At 45.2% G+C, this 15,199-nt stretch overlaps 1 protein-coding gene across 1 annotated transcript; it reads left to right on the forward strand.

Moving 5' to 3' along the window:
• The first annotated feature begins 1,832 nt into the window (after window positions 1-1,832).
• LOC131238697 (uncharacterized) lies at window positions 1,833-3,064 on the forward strand. The gene is made up of 2 exons (XM_058236313.1): window positions 1,833-2,481; window positions 2,571-3,064. Exons 1-2 carry the CDS (start codon window positions 1,833-1,835, stop codon window positions 3,062-3,064), a joined length of 1,143 nt encoding a protein of 380 aa, XP_058092296.1.
• The last annotated feature ends 12,135 nt before the right edge of the window (window positions 3,065-15,199 follow it).

Below are 15,199 nucleotides of genomic sequence, written 5' to 3' on the forward strand. Positions count from 1 at the left end.
CCGGACCGAATCGAGTTAGACCCCGTCCTATCCGACTCGGTCCGCTGCATTTACAGCTTGAATGCATTGATTTACCATCAACCCAAAAGAGATTTTTATCTTCGTGGATCTTCCAAAGGTACATTTTCAAGCTCTTTCAATGACTCAAAGTTCTTTTTTCCGCTTTCGGTTTTCCATTTCCTCTTTTGGCTACCCTTTTCGAATATGCCACCGCTTCCTCAGTTCCCACCATTTCCTCAGTTTCCACTGTTGCCGCCGTTTCCTCCATTGCCACCAGTTTCTCCATTGCCACTGTTGGGAAAAAATAAGGCAATTCCTGTACGTCAGACTAATTCCACTGACATGGCCTGGACTCATTAGGCGCCAGGCTGACTGACGCCCACATGTCCAGAGCTGTAAAACAACCTCTAAAAAGGACTGCATGCCGACCCATTTCATGGGTTAGCCATTATTCAGGCATAAGCCGACCTAAACTTGTCCCAGTCTTAGTCCGACCTACTGGTTTAGTCGGTCAATAGGGTAGTCATTGCCCAATAATAAGTTGGTTATGAATCGACCTCGTCTGACTAAGAGTCGGCCAAAATAGCAAAGAGGGAGAGTTGGCCGATGTGAGTCGTCTAATGACGTCGACGCTCGGGATTCGTCATTGGTTCTCCAAGCCTCGCCCCCTATTTCCAATATGGAAGCTCGTCATTAAGATTCGCCCTAAGCCAAGCCAAGAATCGGCCCACACGAGAAGTTTATCTCTAAGATCTTTGAGGATAATCTCCAATCCCAAGAATCCAGGAGTCTAGGATCTCGGGATTATCCAAGATAACAATCATTTCTATTTATAGAAGATCTCTGGAGTTGTACGGGATCATATCTCTTCTATAAATAAAGAAATCGAAAGGTGAAAGGTACACAGTAATACACACTCTCTCACCTCCACATCCTTATTATTAAGACCTGGAGCCTAACTTTAGCATCGGAGGGTCCCCTGAATAGAATAGGGTTTCCTTTGTCTTCTCTGTGTGCAGGAGATCAAGTATCAGAAATGGGTGAGCCGATAACTGCATCAACAGTTTGGCGCCGTATGTGGAAATGACACAAAAAGTCGTTTTACCGCTCTATCGGAAACACTGCATAACTTGCTATAGCCATAACAAGAAAGAGCGCCCATAATCCTCCTGAAGAGGTTCCGGTTACCGGACAGCAAGTAGAGAATTGCGCCCCTGATCAACCAGAGTGGCAGGAGAACCGTCGGGCTCCCCCACCCTCCAGGCGACCTCTGGTTCGACCAGGTGCACTCAGCGGAATCGTGGAGGAAATGGACGACTAGAAAGAAAAGTTTAGGAGCTTCGAGCCAACATGAATTACATGAGGTAGATATTGGAGCAGATATAGCCCCAGCAGACACAAGTGCCCAACCAAAGGGACGGTTAACCTAATGGTGATCAACAGTTTGTCGACTCTCAACCTTCCGCACCGTGAGTTGCTCCTCAACCGAGTCAACATCCGAACCTAGTCGAGCCTGCCCCATCTGATGTTTCAGCAGCAGTTTCGTTGCCTGCCTCTGATCCACGACACGAAATAGATCGAAGGAGGTGCACCCGGCCTCCAGCAGAGGGAATGGTTGACAACGAAGAACCCTAGAAGATCGAGATCCAAAATCTACAGAAGCAGATTGCGAATTTAAAACAAAATCGTCCGACCACTCAAGCAAGATAAGAGGAGACAGAATCCCCGTTCGTGGACGACATAATGCAAGCTCGCCTACCAGATCAGTTCCCCTTGCCTCAGATTATGCCCTACACTATCCAACGGAACAAATAAAGTCATTTTAGACTTATATGGAACTGTATGATGCCTCGGATGCAGTAATGTGCCGAGCATTCTCACTTACCTTATCCAACGTCGCTCGACTTTGGTTCAAGCAACTGAAGCCGAGGTCCATTAGCTCGTTCGCAGAGCTCAGTGATGCTTTCATCGCAAACTTCCTTGGTCGTAAGAAAAGGCTCACGGCTTCAGTGCATCTAAATAACATAGTTCAAAAGGAAGGAGAGCTCCTCAAGGACTATATCAAACGTTTTAACCTCGAAGCTCTTCAAGTTCGAAAACATTCGGACGAAATAGCTCTCAACTCCATTATGCAAGGAGTAAGAGACAAACCTTTTCTCTTGTCTCTGGATAAGAATCCACAATCTACTTCGGCCGAGTTTATGACTCGGGCAGAGAAGTACACCAATGTTGAGGAAACTCGGATCCTGCAAGAAGCAGCTCAGAACAAGAATGCTTCAGCGAAGCAGTCAGCGAAAAAAGAGACTAAGTCAGTCAATATCAGTAAAAAATGGAAAGATGATCGGTCTCGAGACAAATGCAAGTCGAGCAAACAACCTGACAGCAAGTTCACGAACTACACCCCGCTCAATAAGCCGCAAGAGCAAGTCCTGATGGAAATCAAAGGTGAGAACTTCGTCAGCTGGCTGAACAAACTCCGAGGTAATCCTGATCGACGAAACAGAAATAAATATTGTTATTTTCATCAGGATCACGGACACAACACAAGCGACTGCTATAACTTGAAGCAGAAATTGAAAGGCTCATCAGAGAAGGTCACCTGGGCGAGCATGTGGACCAAGGAGCCAGGACCATGACTGCGGAAGAATGCCCAAGTGACAACCGACCCATAGAAGAAATCCGAACCATTCTCAGTGGTCATCTGGGCGGGGGCAACTCAAACAATGCTTGGAAAACCCATGTAAGGAATATGAGTTGGCCCGAGTTCGAGATCATGATTCTGGCTCAGCCTATGAAGGAGAGAAAGTTAGAAAAATATAATCTCACATTCACTGAAGAAGATGCTCGGGGGATCCACTATCGGCATGACGACGCTTTGGTCATCACCGTCACCATAACGAACCTCAGAGTCTTCAGGGTTCTCATCGACACAGGGTCGTCTACAGATGTGTTATTCACCCAGGCCTTCAATAGAATGGGAATCGAGCAGTCTTCTTTGTGCCCCGTGAAGACTCCTTTGATTGGCTTTTCTGGCAGGCAGGTCCTCCCCGAGGGAGCTATATAGCTTCCCTTCACCGCCGGAGACACACCGAGTCAAGCGACGATTATGGTCGACTTTCTTATAGTCGATCAATAATCAGTCTATAATGTCATCCTCGGCCGACCCTCGTTATGCCTTCTCCGAGCCATAGTCTCACCGTATCACCTCTCTATGAAATTTTCGACCAAATCGGGAGTCGGAATCGTCAAAGGGGATCAGCATGATGCTTGGCGATGTTATGCCACAGCTCTGAAAGCTCCATCCGAAGTGGCAACAATCGAATCTCTGGACCCTCACAATGAATCTTTCGAGCGTGATCAGCCGATCGAGGAACTCGTATAAGCACCGATAGATGAATCTGACCCATCTAAGACAGTACAAATAGGATCATCTCTGATACTTCAATTAAAGGACAAACTCGTTACTCTACTATGAAGATACTCCGATGTTTTTGCATGGTCTCATGAGGACATGCCCAGCATCAACGCATCGGTCATCACCCATCCCCTCCACATTGACCTGGCCTACAAACCGGTTCAACAAAAGAGGTGTACCCTCGGCCCCGAGAGGTATGCTATAATTGAGGAAGAGGTCAACAAACTTCTAAATGCTAAGTTTGTCAAAGAGGTGTACTATCCCGACTGGGTAGCCAACATCATCCTAGTTAAAAAGGCTAATGGGAAATGACCAGTTTGTATGGATTACACCGACCTAAACAAATCCTGCCCTAAAGACGGTTTCCCTCTTCCTCGGATAGATCAATTGGTAGATAGCACGGCGGGGCACAAGTTACTTAGTTTCACGGATGCCTATTCAGGCTATAATCAAATTGTAATGCATTCAAGTGATAAATCAAAAACCACCATTGTCACCGACAAAGGTCTTTATTATTACCGAGTAATGTCGTTTGGATTAAAAAATGCAAGAGCGACCTACCAGAGGTTGGTCAACAAGATATTTGCTCGCCAAATAGGGCGAACAATGGAGGTATATATAGATGATATGCTCGTCAAGAGTATCCGAGCAACCAACCACATTGGCGATCTTGAGGAGATGTTTCTCATCCTTCGGCAATACCAGATGAAACTGAACCTAAGAAAATGTGCTTTTCACGTAAGCTTGGGAAAATTCCTCAGTTTCTTGGTCAGCCAGAGAGGGATCGAGGTCAATCCTGAAAAGATCAAAGCCTTGCTCGATATGGAGTCACCTAAGATGATCAAAGACATCTAAAGGCTGACTGGAAGGGTTACAGCACTCAACTGCTTCGTATCCCAAGCCACAGACCAATGCCTTCCCTTCTTCAAACAATTGAAGGGTCGACAAATGGTAAATTGGACAGAAGAATATGAAACCGCCTTTTAACAGCTAAAGCAGTATCTGGGATCACTGCCCCTACTCTCGAAGCCCGAGTCAGGCGAGACATTGCTGATTTACTTAGCAGTATCTGATGCAGCTGTTAACTCGGCCCTGATCCGCGAGCATAAGAGAAGATAATTTTCGATTTATTACATCAGCAAAGCTCTTATCCCGATAGAAACGAGATTTTCGACCTTGGAAAAGGTGGCCCTAGCTTTGATTGTCTCATCTCGACGCTGGTGGCCATACTTCCAAGCCCATTCGATCATCGTTTTGACCGATCAACCACTACGACAGATAGTCCAAAAATCGGAAGCTTCAGGACATTTTACCAAATGGGCAATCGAGCTAAGTGAGTTTGATATACACTACAAGCTCAGAGTGCCAATTAAAGGACAAGCGGTGGCCGACTTCATCATTGAAGTTACGCAGCAGTCCGAGCCAGATTTAGCCGAACCAGTCTCAGCCGAATTAGAGAAATCGACTGAGAAGATAAATATAGAACAGACCACTCTCGCCCAACCCCACTGGAAGTTTTACGTTGATGACTCTTCCAACTTTAAGGCAAGCGGGGCCGGGGTCGTCTTGAAAACTCTTGATCATACTCACATGCAGTATGCCTTAAGACTTGGATTTCAAGCTTCCAATAATACAGTGGAATACGAGGCTCTACTTTTCGGACTTCGCTTGGCAGCCAGTCTAGGAGTCACTCATCTCGATGTGTATAGTGATTCATAATTGGTCGTCAACCAGATAGCCGATATCTACCAGGCTAGAAAAGAGCGAATAAAAGCTTATTTACAAAAAGCAAAAGAACTAATCGGAGGTTTTCAGCATTGTACTATCGTCCGAATCCCGTGGGTAGAGAATGCTAAAGCTGACCTATTGGCAAAGCTTGCCTCAGCCGACAAAGATGATATCCCCATGTCCATCTCGATCGAATACATCGCTAAGCCCTCGATGAAGCCGACGTCACGACCATGCTCCCCATTGACTTGAGACCTACCTGAGTCGACCCTGTCATTCGACACCTTAAGACAGGCGAGCTACCTGAGGATTGAGTCGAAGCCCTGCGATTGAGGATCAGAGTCGCCCGATATACCATGTTTAATGGGATCCTATACAAGAAAGGATTTTTCGCACCATTACTACAATGTCTGCGGACTACATCATGATGGAAATTCATGATGGTATCTGTGGCAATCACTCCAGAGGATGATTCTTACCTCACAAAGTCATTTGACAAAGATATTACTGGCCGACCATCCAGCAAGATGTACGGAAACTCGTCTAGAGTTGCGATAAATGTTAAAGATTTGCAATAGTCCCTTGCCTTCCACCAGAGGAGATCACCCCAATCGGTGGCCTGTGACCCTTTGCTTAGTGAGGGATCGACATCATTGGGCCTTTCTCTACTGGGAAAGGACAGACAAAATTTATTGTCGTCGCTATAGACTACTTTACCAAGTGGGCCGAGGCTGAGCCATTGGTCAAGATAACTGAGCAGAAAATCACAGAATTTGTTTGTAAGAACATTATTTATCGGTTCAGGATCCCTCGAACTATTATCTCTGACAACGAGAAATAATTTGATAACAAGCAGTACCAAGAGATGTTCTAGAACCCCGGGATCAGAAATATGTACTTATCTTCACATCATCCCCAGGCAAATGGATAAGTTAAAGCTGTCAACAAGATCATTAAGTAACATCTCCGAACCAAGTGTGACCGAGTTAAAGGAGTGTGGGCCGAAGAACTCCCTAAGGTTCTATGGGCCTACCGAACCACTGCTCGGACCGCGACAGGCGAAACCCCATTCTCCTTAGCCTATGGGTTGGAGGCAATTACCCCTATGGAGATCGGACTACCGACCACTCGAGTGAATTTATTTGATGAACAGGACAACGAGGAACTACTGGCGGTCGGCCTCGATTTGCTTGACGAGAGGAGGGAACAAGCTCAGCTTCGAACGCTCGTCCGCCAACAACAAGTGACTTGATTTTATAACACCTGAGTCAAGGTTAGGCGATTCCGAACGGGAGACTTGGTACTCCGAAAAGTTTTTCAGAATACTAAGGAGGTCGGCGCGGGTACGTTGGGACCTAATTGGGAAGGACCCTACATAATCACGGGCACTATTCGACCCAGGACATATCAACTAGAAGATTTGGCCGGTCAGCTATTACCTTATCCATAGAATGTCGAGCATCTCAAGATCTACTATCCATAATTTAACAAATAGACGATTATGGCTCGACCCTCACATATAAACATGCAAAAACCCATAACCATGTAAACCAAACGATAAGAAAGCAAGAATTTTCACAAAAAATGTATTCATTGGTCCGAATAAAGATTACACTCGGCATTGTTTCCGCATTTACATCGGCATTACATTGGTAGAAAGCAACAAGTACATAGTGTCTGAGATGAATGATGCTCGCTTCTTCAGATGCTTTCGAGTTTAGTGCTCGGCGTATTTGGCTTGGCATGCTTGAAATGCCTAAGGCTGCAAGTTCCCTTGACGTTGGCACTCGGTGTAGATGTGGGGAGCAGAAAGAATTTTTACTATGCAAAATTAACTTCAAGGCTCAGCCGCCTCACTAGGAGCTAACTCAGAAGCCGCCAAAGTAGTTGCCTTGGTAGCAGCCTCGGGAGCCGCCTCAGTGTATGCCTCAGGATCAACCGCGACTCCCTCACCAAGAACGTCAGACCCCAACTCACTCTCATCAAAGGCAGAGAGATCGAGCTTTGGAAAGCTCTCTCTCATCGTCTTCATGCACTCAGCGTATCCAAGGTGAAAGAGAAAATCTCTCTTAGCCTCGAATTCCCGAGACGACTGATAATCTTGCACAACTGTCATCCGCGCGTGTGTGAGAGCGGCCTTGGTCTCGGCCCTGATCTTGTTCGCCATGGCACAAGCCTTGACACAGTCCACGTGACACTTATCATATGTCGCCTTAGCCTCTTCCAATCGCGAGGCAAGTCGGGTCCTTTCCAAGTCAGACTCCACAAGAGCAGCCCTTGCTGAAGCTAGCTCTGCCACTGCAGAAGTCGCCCGAGCCTCATCCTCCTCCGCCCGCCTATTAGCCTAAGCTAGCTTGGAGTGGGCCCTCAGCACGCAAGGTGTGAACTATAAAAAGAAAAGATGATTAGTACGAGAAAGAGAATTGAATGAGTACAAAATAACGACTTGCTCTTACCTCGAGAAGCGTCAGAGTTATCCTAGCGAGTGTGTGGTCCGTGGGGGATGTATCGAAGAGGCCGATGAATTCCTCTTCGGCCCCATGGCGACTCGCCTAGGGGAGGATATCCTCGACATGCCGACAGAAGCACCCCCTCTCTTCCTAAGCTGCCTCTCTCCTGGGAGGCTCTTCCTCCCCCTCCCTCGAAAGGGCCTGTTCTGCAACAGGTCTTGGCTTTGGATCCTCCCGAGGCTCAGGAGGAACCGTCCCTGCCACCTCTGTACCCTCGTTTGCGACCTCTATGACGGTTGGGACAAGAGAAGCAGCCCTCTCCTTGCTCTTGGAGGAGGTCTTCTGCTTCTTCGAAGCCCTAGGATCATCCCGAGGAGGGGCTTTCACCTTGAAGGGAGGATGAAGCGCAGGCCGAGTCGAAGACATCCCTGCATCAACGATGTGACAACAAGCGCCAGCAAAAAAAAACAAATCTCTAAGTCCGAATCCTCAGCCGTAAAGTGTACCTGTCTTGTATCTAAGCCTGACTGAAGAAGGCGGTCTGGTTGGAGAAGCCTTTTCTAAGACCTCTCCGAACTCAGAGCTCGCAAGCCTTTTATCTGAGCTACCGAGCCTGGTCGAAGCTTTGGCAGTTGTTTGGGGATGACCGGAAAGATCAAGGCGGTCAGAGGAAGATTAAAGAAGACTTAGCTGAGCAAAACGATGATAAAATAAGGGCAAGTCACCTGGTCGATAGAAGGCTTGGGGAATGAAAGGCGCGAAAGGCCCTGGCTCGCTCGTCTCCCAACGACCGCCGACCTAGAACCATCGATCCCTCCTGTTTTTATTTGAGAAAGGAGGGTCGGTAATCAGAGCCCCATCTGTGTTTCGCCAAGAGCAAAAATAATACCAGCCGGGCTACTAGGTATTCGCTTGTACTTGGTATAGATGGAGGAACTCATCTACGGTCAACTCGGGTTGATCTATCCCGACCCACAAAACCGCACAACCGAATAAGTCCCTCCACCCTTTTGGGGTAACTTGCCCTGGTGCTAAGCCGAGGCTACCCAGGAGACACCGAACAATCCCCTGAAGAGGCAGGAGCAGGCCGCACTGTAGCGCAACTTAGAAAATTGCAACCAACTCAGGTGGTGGTTGGTCGGGCAATTCACTCTGCAATGGGAGACGTAGGACGACCGACTCAAGGATATGATACCTAAGTCGAATTCGAAATAGGTCGTCCTCAGTTAGAACAGAAGGCACTGGCCCCCTGGTTCTCCCTTCTGCCTTAACCTCCTCAACCTCGTCCCCGACTGGAGGATCAGATCGGCCAAAAGAACTCTCCATTACAAGCTTTGGACTAGGAGTCCGATGCGATGCCCTAGCAGACGTCACCGGCCTTTGTGCCAGAGAATTCAACACTCTCTGCGAATGACAAAATAAGGAATCTGCCTCCGCTACTATTCCCTTCTCCACCAGCAGCGAAGGTGATTCCAAGATAAACTAAAAGTCGCTCGGTTCACCTTCTTCGCCATAAACTACCTCCCGAGGGCTTACGGAGCCTGACATTCTTAAAAATAAAAGAAGGGGAGGGAGAAGCAGCTCACCGGAGTTGTGAGAGACTGCCGAAAAATGCAGATAAATGAAAATGAAGAACATAGTGCAAGAGAGGAAGGAAGAAAAAGAGAACAAAAGAGGGAGAAATGAGCATGAAAACGTGAAATGGGATGCTAGGGCACCCCTTTTTATAGCCGAGCCATGTGGCTCTAGCATTAAAATAGGAGTCGAAGTGTCGCCACCTCTGTTACCCCATTGCGACACATGGCGCTACCCCATGCGTCGCCTCGTTCCATCATTAAGTCCTCTGCCACGTGTCCCTTTCTCATTCGCTCTTTCGGTGAAATGATGGCTCGATGGCTCGTGTGACCTCGAGAAATGAATCGACGCGTATTGGGATGAGGTAGCATGTCCCGATAATCATGCTGGCTGACGTACTAGTAATAAATGAGCCATCATGAGCTCGGTCCAAATGTAATCCGACCAAATTCTCATCTATTCTTTGGCCTCCCCACGTCGACTCAAGGAGTAGGGGAGCTCACTCTTAGGGGAAAAAATATGACAAGTCCAATAAGTCAAACTAACTCCACTGACATGGCCCAGACACATTAAGCGCCAGGCCTGATTGAGGCCCACATGTCCAAAGATGTAAGACGACCTCTAGAAAGGACTGCATGCCGACCTATTTCATGGGTCGGCCATTATTCAGGCATAAGCCGACCGGGCATAAGTTGACCTAACCTTGGCCTAGTCCTAGTAATGGGTCGGCCATTATTCAAGTAAAAGCTAAGTCGACCTAACCTTGGCTTAGTCCTAGTCCGACCTACCTGTTTAGTCAGTCAATAGGGCAGTCATTGGCCGATAATAAGTTGGTTATGAATCGACCTCGTTTGACTAAGAGTTGGCCAAAATAGCAAAGAGGGAGAGTCGACCGATGTGGGTCATCTAATGACGTCGACGCTCAGGATCGGCCACTGGTTCTTCGAGCCTCGCTCCCTATTCCCAATATAGAAGCTCGTCATTAAGATTCGCCCTAAGCCGAGCCAAGAGTCTGCCTAGATGAGAAGTTTATCTCTGAGATCTTTGAGGATAATCTCCAATCCTGAGAATCCAGGAGTCTAGGATCTTAAGATTATCCAAGATAACAATCATTTCCGTTTGTAGAAGATCCCTAGAGTCATAGGGGATCACATCTCTTTTATAAATAAAGAAATCGAAAGGTGAAAGGTACACATTAATACGCGTTCTCTCACCTCTACATCCTTATTATTAATACCCAGACTCTGACTTTCACATCGGAGGGTCCCCTGAATACGAGTAGGGTTTCCTTTGTCTTCTCTGTGTGCAGGAGATCAAGTATCAGAAAGGGGTGAGCCGGAAACTGCATCAACAACCACCATTTCCGCCTCTACCACCATTTCCTCAATTGCCACCTTGGCCTTCATTGCCTTTCCCTTTCAATCTCTCTCCGACACCATTTCCAAAATCGCCGGCATTGCCTTTCCCATTCCTGCCTTTGACGCCATTTCTGTTGGTCCCACCTTTGTTTAGATCATCTCCTCCACCGGATGACTCTCTGAGAGACCCAAGACCTTCTCTCTGAGAGACCCAAGATCTTGGTTTCCTTTTCGGCCTCCTTCTCCTCTTGGTGGTAGCCTGCAGAACCAGCACCCATGATAACCATTTGTACAAGTTGGGTCACGTTTGGATGCACTATCGAATTGAATTGCAATTCCACTTCAAATTCAATGAGTGGGCATGTCCAAATTGCAGTTTCGTTCCTTAACATTACTAATTACGTTGCTTTTCTATTGTAATTTGAGGGCTACTTCAATTACCATTTGGTCATTTCCTCCGTATTGGACTAATTATTGTTGTTGATGCTAAAATCTGGTTCACCCTTGGTGTGCTCTGAACACTCGCTCTGAGCCTTATAAACCTGCACAGGAGGAGCACAAAGGAGTCCCTGGCTAGAGCAGGGGACCCTCCGATGCCAAAGTCAGGTTAGGAATCCGGGTCTAAGTGTGTAGTTAGAGCTTAGGGTGTGAGATCATTCGTACTTGTTTCAGTCGTTATGTCCTCTATTTATACCTTTGAGTTGGAGTGGATGTGTCCATTATTCTCGGCACGATCTCTGCTATCAAGTGGGAGATATGCGCGCGCTAATGTTGGCTATTATCCTGAAATAGTTCGCCGGATGACTCTCTACACATGCGTTACTGGAGACTCTTTCGGTCATGTCGAAGCGGGCTTCGCTCAGGACCCTCCGAGCTCATGAACAAGCCACCGGTCGGGGCCGGTGGGTCGGACTTGTAACGGCCATATTCTCATCCGAGCCGGGCTTCACTCACGACCCTCTGAGCTCATGAACGAGCTACTGATCGGAGTCGACGTGTCGGATGTGTAATGACTTCTTCCGGGTTCCGGGCCGGTATCAAAGCTCTGCAAAAGAACTTGGAATCGGGTCGATTCAGATGCATTGCTATCAGTTCAAGGCTCTGCTCATCGATTTTCCTAAGTCCGCCTCTATCGGGTTCGGCTCAAATTTTTCCATAACAATTGCAATTGGATTCGTAGCACATCCAAACGCGGCCTCAGTTTGAATTAGATTGCTGGTACTGTCTATGTAATGTTATTACAGTATACAGTGAGTTTCATGCTTTGGTAAATTCAAATGTTACAGGAATGGAGTATTACGATCACAGCCCTCCCTAGTTTGAGCTGTGTGGGGTCCATGTGATGTGTGAGTGTCATCCAATCGGGCCATCGGATGCGCCTCCTAACGTTAGGTATTGATCCAAAAATTCAGCCTGATCCATAAATCAGGTGAGCCACACCAAAGGGAAGAATAGGGGACACTGGGAGGGTGGCTTCTGCTCGTAGAAACTTCCATTTGGAATGGGGGGCCCACCGTGTTTTTATGTGTCATCTAACCTGGTCATAAGGTGCCAGGATGTAGGAAAACACCGAAACGCAAGCTATTGCAATCTTTGGGTGGGCCACAACAAGTGAATATATAGATTTCACGTGTGATTGTACATTGAACGCCGTGGGCGGGTCCCACCTGTGTTTTTGATAGGGACGACTCTTGGGAATGTGGTGTCCATGTGACTCGCACTAGATACACGGTTTGGAATCTGAGCGTCGGTGGAATCACCAAGTCACGGTTGGTACTGTTAGATGAGCGGTCAGGATTACCGGACTAAGGGCTTCAATTGAAGTGTGAAAAAAATTAAATTATTAAGGGTTATAATTTCAAAGTTGAAAAGTCATTGATCTCATTAGGAGGCCATTCTGATGGATGGCCCGGATCAATGAGCACATTCACCAATTACCATCTGTTCCGATTAACGATTGAAGGGCCTGCAAATCCTAGCCACAGCTTCCATGAGCACATCACCAGGTCAGCAGCAGGTTGATTTGGACAGGGCACATATTGGGCTTAAAATGATTTTAATTTTTTACTTTGGCTGTCTATGGCGCTTGATACACGGGCGCTTAGAAAGTAGCATACGTTAACGTGGCATACATACATTAACCCAAATTAGACCAACTGACCGTTTACACAGTGGAACTCACTGTCACTAAGGGTCTGTTTGTTAACGCTGAAATTTTCCACTTCATGCGGAAACTGGAAATCCTTCCATGTTTAGCAGTGATTGTTAACACAGAATGAGGAAAGTGGTCCATCATTTCATGCTGAAATTTTACGCTGAAATCAGATTGTTTGAACAATCCCAACCAATGATGTGTGGACACTTTTTGTTGAATTAAGACTGGTGGATATTTTTCATACAGACACAGATTGTGTCCAACCCCTACTAAGCCTAGCTCAGTAAAGGTAGGGGCTCTATGGGGGCTCGTCGTGATGTATGTGTTTTACTGGCGCATGCCATTATTTTATAAGATCATTTTGAGGCATGAGCTCAAGAGTAAGATCTAAGGTTTTAAGGAGGCTATACCTATGAAACAATGGGGATTGAATGCCGGTCATTGAAAACTTCCCGGGCCACTGAAGGCTTTTTTATTTTATTTTATTTTATTTATTTATTTATCAAGTAGATATTTGTATTGTCTTTCATTCGGATTATGTAACCTTAATAAGTATTATGGTATGTCATGCTTTAAAATCTGGCATTGGATTATAAAGACTTCGGTCTCGAGTTCCCAAGTGCGAACCTATTAAAAATACAGTTGGGCAAATTGCCACATGCCCATGCAATCCGGTTAACATTCACTCGTGATCGACAATCAAAATAGTTTTAAATTAGTGGCATCAAAAGTTAAATAAAGATAATTAAATTCAAAAATATATAACTAATGTTTAAAATGTATGACTCCAATAATATTGTCCACCCATATAGAAATTACATAAGCTACAATATACATTCAACAAAATCAAATTATTAAGTCCACCCAACTGGGGACTTCAATATATACATGTCCAAAATGAATTAAGTGTAAAGTTTTTTAGTTTTCGCCTAACACTCCTAAAACATTACTGCGATGGTGCAAGCTGATTTAAGCATGTCTGTCTGAGATCTCGGTGATACCTGCATTAATAATATCATCTGGTTAGTATTTTAAAATACTGTTACAGGTTAGAGTGAGTAACTCAATGATACCATTATTCGAAGTTACACATATTATTAGCATATTAAGGCATATGCAATGATATCATTACAAAATAAGCAATTCCTAAGTTTTTTAAATGCATGAATGTCGTAATATGCATATGTATGGCTCGAAAATAACAATAATTGTAACACTTTCATATCAACAATGTCACCAACAAAACAAATAATCATTTAAGCAATGGTTAGCCTTCAGCACAACCCACCAATGTTTGTCATGATATGCATGATTAGCCAAGTAATTCTTATTCCCATTTCAAACAACAGTTTGGCGAATCTAGGATACCACTGTCTTATCGTGGGTCTCTACCCGAATCACATGGCTCGTTACAACATGAGACTACTTCTTACCAATGTCCCTTGATCCAAGTTAGGGCTCATCACCCAAAAGTCCACGTAACCCAATCAAATAAAAGTAGAACTCGTCACCCAAGGACAATCACAACTAGGGTAAAGATTGTCGCTCATGCTCCAAATGTGGCGAAGGTTCACCAACCAAATCTGTAACGCCCTGAAAATCGACACTCGAGTACATAGACTCCAATCCTTGGGTTCCCAGTTATTAATTTATTAAAATGAATGTCCTCATTTAGTTTCGCATTTATTCAACACACGAATAATCAGAGGAGCACAATTCAACTTAGTAGAACACAAAGCGAGGTAAAGATAACAAAAATTCATAAATATATGACTAAGAGTCAAAATACAATTTCAATAGTGGTAATCGCTCAAAATGTGGATTATACAAGTCACAATGAACATACAACAAAATTTACACATAAAGTATGCCTAATCGGGAGATTTAACATATACACGTACAAAACAAAAATAAAAACAAAGTCTTCCAACTTCGCCCGACACTCCCAATGCAATATTGTGAAAGTGTAAGCCAACCCAATCCTATCCACCGGAGGCCTCTATAATACCTGCAATAAAAACTTAGGTGTACGAAATAAAAATATCTTTACTTTTTAACATTAGGTGATTTTGAGGACGAAATTATTTTTAAGAGGGATAAATTGTAATATCCAAGATTTTCATTTTTTTGCATTTCCAAAAACTCTTGAAATTTTTTGCTATATTAGCTCACGTTGTAACTGACTGACCCTTAATACTCGAAGTGAGCCTATACGCAAGTGGTGCTGGTAAGGAACTACATAAATCCAATCAATCGACTGTAGGAAGCCAACGAATCCGCCCGATCACTTAAACATCAAGTTTAATCACGTGATTTGTTCATGGAGAGCCCATCTAGCTGACATATCACTTATCAATTAAGACAACGTACTACAACAAAATAAAGACACCGAAAGTCAAGACAATTAGGGGTTAGATCTTAATTGACAAACCAAACTGACCCAGTATGATTGTAGCCTAAGATTGACAGTTTTGGGTGATTATAATTGAAACATCGTATTCGTGAGGAATGAATAGAA

This window comes from Magnolia sinica, chromosome 3, assembly GCF_029962835.1.
Source record: "Magnolia sinica isolate HGM2019 chromosome 3, MsV1, whole genome shotgun sequence".
Classification (NCBI taxonomy): Eukaryota; Viridiplantae; Streptophyta; class Magnoliopsida; order Magnoliales; family Magnoliaceae; genus Magnolia; species Magnolia sinica.

What these genes read in the sequence shown, in the direction of transcription:
- LOC131238697 (XM_058236313.1), top strand. Translation starts at nt 1,833, where the DNA reads ATGGAACTGTATGATGCCTCGGATGCAGTAATGTGCCGAGCATTCTCA. An exon ending in CTGGCTGAACAAACTCCGAG is followed by an intron (nt 2,482 to 2,570) that starts GTAATCCTGATC and finishes AACTTGAAGCAG; the next exon opens with AAATTGAAAGGCTCATCAGA.